The 3831-nt window shown below is 55.3% G+C and overlaps 1 protein-coding gene across 1 annotated transcript in view; it reads right to left on the bottom strand.

The window, feature by feature from the left end:
• ACAD10 (acyl-CoA dehydrogenase family member 10) overlaps window positions 1-3831 on the bottom strand; it is a 39647-nt gene that overhangs the window by 3098 nt on the left and 32718 nt on the right. Inside the window, 5 exon segments of the mRNA XM_007938265.1 lie at window positions 699-823; window positions 825-894; window positions 1497-1519; window positions 1521-1653; window positions 2714-2818. Of these exon segments, the coding sequence (XP_007936456.1) occupies window positions 699-823; window positions 825-894; window positions 1497-1519; window positions 1521-1653; window positions 2714-2818 (456 nt within the window).

Below are 3831 nucleotides of genomic sequence, written 5' to 3'. Positions count from 1 at the left end.
TTTATGGAGGTACCTGCCCTGACTCAGCGGAGAGGAACATTTTATTTTCAATGAAAAAAGAACTGGTCAGTCTCAACTCAAAGGGTTAAAACACAAGATGGTCTGCTCAGTAAGCAAAACGTTTGATTCTCTGCACTGTTCTTTGTATTGTTTCTTTGGCGACATTTGATCTCAAAGGTTTGCTGCATCTTTGTGCAATCACTACTACGGATTTAAATTCCTGTTCTTGGCAAAAGCTCCTGGGTTTGATCAACAGCTGCCTTTCCCTCGGCTTCTAGGCGGGCGGCAGTCTTGGTAGAAGAAGCTGAGGGGAGGGGGCCAGCCCTCTAGCCTGCTGGGAAGGGGGTGCTATGAGGCTGGGGCCAGAACCCAGGAACCAAAACATTCATGGCTTCTCCTGTATCTGAGTTCGAAAGACGTGCTGGGAGCAGGCATGGCTTCTGGCAGCTGGGCGCCTTTGAACCTTAGAACACTGCCCTCCGCTGCCACAGAGCTGGGCCTGCTCCTTCTGCTCACAGGGACAGAGCGGGGCCCATTCTGCCCTGCATTTCAAACTTCAGCAAAGGAGCAAGTGCAAAGCAAAGACGTGATGTCTTCTTGGCAAGGACTGTAGCTTACTTCACCTGCTAACTGTGCCTTCAGAAACAGGGTTTATGGTCCTGGGTCCGTGGAGGGAGCAAGGGGAGGCTGTGTGTTACCATAACTCCCGCAGGCCTCCATGAGCGCCAGGGCCCTCTCTGGGGACCCAATCAGCCGCATGCAGTGGTGGATCCTGCCGGGCCCCAGTCTGCTCTGGGTGACCTCAAAGCCACGGCCGGGCCGAGACCATGTTCTCCTTGGGCATGTGCACATCCTCAAACAGAACGTTACCATGGCCAAGACCCAGACACGTCCCTGGGAGTGGCCTGCTGTACCTGTACTCTGCTGACGGCCTCACCCTTGCATCACATGACCTTACAGGCTGGCAGGACTCCTGCTTTTACTTAAAACTGCGACCCGGGTGAAGAGGACGGCAGGAGCGGTTTGGCTAGACAACGCCGAGTGAGTATTCCCCATTCCTTTTAGGACACATGACTGTGCCTTACGCTGAAGCTCCCTCGTGGTCTGTGCTCCGAAGATGTAGTTACTCTGCGGAGAAGCTGTCAGGACAGTGTGAGTGTTTGGGGCTGAGAAGCAGCCCGGTGAAACTCCGCACCCCGGGGCCGTCGCGGGCAGTGACCAGAACAGGCTGCGTGGAGAGGCATTCCCTGCTTCCTTCCTCCGCCCTGGGGAGCCTGCTGCTCTCGCACAGATTTCGGCTTGGCTTCTCGGAAGGAAATATGCCGAGTGCTGGTCTACAGTCCGTGCACGTGGTTGCTACGTTGGGATGAGGTGACTGCAGGGCCGAGCTGTCCTCCGGGGCTGTCCCAGCCGGAGCTGAGCAAGGGCTGTCCAGAGCCACTTCCCTGAGGACCAGCCCCACCACCCAGAGGCGCTGCTGAGACAGGCGGGGGGACCTGGTGCATCCTCCAGTCTGTACTGTCAGGGGCTGGATGACTTTGGTCCCCAGGGTCTCCATGGAGACCAGGGGCACCGACTGCTGCCAGTGGCACAGGCCCTGCGGGTCTGTTTTCCCCAGAAACACGCAGAGTTGGCAGCGAGGATCCAGGATGCATGCCAGGAAGAGATAGGCCTCATCACTGATGCTAGGGCCATTGGGCCCCATTGCCCCCCGCAGGCCTGGCACAGGGACAGCAGAGGCAGCCAGTGGACAGCTGTGGGGACCTCAGCGTGCTCCGAGGGTCTGCAGGCTCTTGACCAGAAATATGAGCAATTGACGTTGTTCTGTGAAGAATGAATCCAAAACTCTTCAGAGCAATTCTTTTAAAAAGCAGCAGCAGGTGGAAGTGAACCCGGAATCTAGAGACCAGAGGCTGGATGCTGCTGCTGTGTCTTTGCCGAGCTTCTGCTCTGCTTCCACGGCCGCGTGAACACGGCGCCCTTCAGATCGGGCCGACCTGTGATTCGGGTTCCCTGTGCACTGGCAGGGGTTACTACCTCAGGCCAGTCACTCTGAGTCCCAGCTTCCTCCCCTGTAAAACCGGGCATGCGCACCCTGCCTCCTGGGGAGGTGCGGGGGCAGGCCTGAGGGGTGCCTGCAGAGGTAGCTCCATGAGCTCGGGAACCCTTCAGTGCGGTTGCCTCCCTGCTCCCGGCAAGCGCATGCACCACAGGAGGAAACGCCGCCCGGTCCTGCGCCATCCCCGTGATTGGCTGGGAGCCTCCGTTGTGCTCTGAGGGTTTCACTGGCTGATTTCGGGAAGCCGCCAGCCAGGCCTGCCTTCCTACTCCATCTTCATCCGGAGGGTCTGCTGCACCTATCCAGCATCCTGCTGACACAGCCCTCAGGGTCTTACAGAGCCAGTCCAGGAGCAAGGAAAGCCACAGAGGCAGTGAAGTTCCAGAAGGAGGTGCCCACGGCAGCATGGGGAGCAGGAAGGAACAAACAAGAGACTCCTGGAGTCATGCATGCAGGGGGCCCTGTCACATCTGCGGCCCCGCAGCCCTTGAAACCAAGTCTCCATGTGGTGGTGCTGGTCTCACAGGGCTTGCTCCCGTGGCCTGTGTCCACTGGAAAGTGGTTCCTGCCATTGGGCATGAGAGGGACAGAGAGAAATGCCCGTTAACACAGACCCGCTGACGGGTAGCTGACAAGCACATTTCAGCCAGATACCTGAGATCCACCACTTGTGACCGTTTATGACGTGGCAGCCGGTCTCCTCTCTGATGGAAGACTCGATGTTGGTGGCATGTGACGAGGCAGGCTGGCGAGAGCAGACTGCAGTTGGAGCACTCCCCGAGGGCCGGGGCAGCGGAGCCGTGGCCAGCACCACAGGCCTCAGTGGGCAGGCGGCCCAGGCGCGGGCAGAGCAGCAGGGGGCCCTGCTCTCCAGCGGCGGCAGCAGTCAGCAGGCCTCTGAGGCTCCGTGTTCCCTGTGTCTGAAGCAGAGCAGTTAGACTCGCACTGCCCCAGAGGCAGTGGGCCCGGACCCCTTCCAGGCCACCGACCCCTCTAACCATCTAATGGAGGGCTTCCTCTCCCCAGAGAAATGCAGACACTCGGCATTTAGCTTCATGTATCTGGGGCTCTGAAGTTAGGTGCATATGTATTTGTAATCGTCATATCTTCTTGATGAATCGACCCTCTGATCATTGTATAATATTCTTCTTTGTCTTTTACAATAGATTTTTGATTTGAAGTCTATTTTATCTGATATGAAAAATGCCACTCCAGATCTCTTAGTTACTGTTTTGTAAATGGAATATTGTTTTCCATCCTGTCACTTTCACACTAGTCTTTGTGCTTAAGAGATGCTTCTTGCAAAAAGCGTATGGATGGATCTTGTTTTTAATCCGTTCTGCTATGCTGTGCCTTTTGATTGGAGCAGTGAAACTATGCACATTCATGGTAATTACAGATAAGGAAGGACTGTTTCTGCCATTTTGTTATGTTTCTATGTCTCTTATACATTCTTTGAGGAGCCGTGGTAGCGCAGTGATTAGGTACTCGGCTGCTAACCAAAAGGTCAGTGATTTAAACCCACCAGCCACTGTGGGAGAAAGATGTGGCAGTCTGCCTCTGTAAAGATTATAGCCTTAGACACTGTATGGGGCAGTTCTACTGTCTGGTAGGGTTGCTGTGAGTTGAAATTGACTTAATAGCAGTGGATTTGGTTTTGGTTGATATCTTCTTTGTAACATTTTGAATATATCTCAGACCCCATGAAGCCCAGCCTTGGAGCCCCTCCTTGTTTGACAGAAGGTGACAGAAGGCTGGGGTAGAACTGGAGA

The sequence above is a fragment of the Orycteropus afer genome, unplaced genomic scaffold (genome assembly GCF_000298275.1).
Source record: "Orycteropus afer afer isolate SDZICR_OR568_19922 unplaced genomic scaffold, OryAfe1.0 scaffold00048, whole genome shotgun sequence".
Taxonomy (NCBI): domain Eukaryota; kingdom Metazoa; phylum Chordata; class Mammalia; order Tubulidentata; family Orycteropodidae; genus Orycteropus; species Orycteropus afer.
This window is presented reverse-complemented; position numbering and strand designations above follow the sequence as displayed.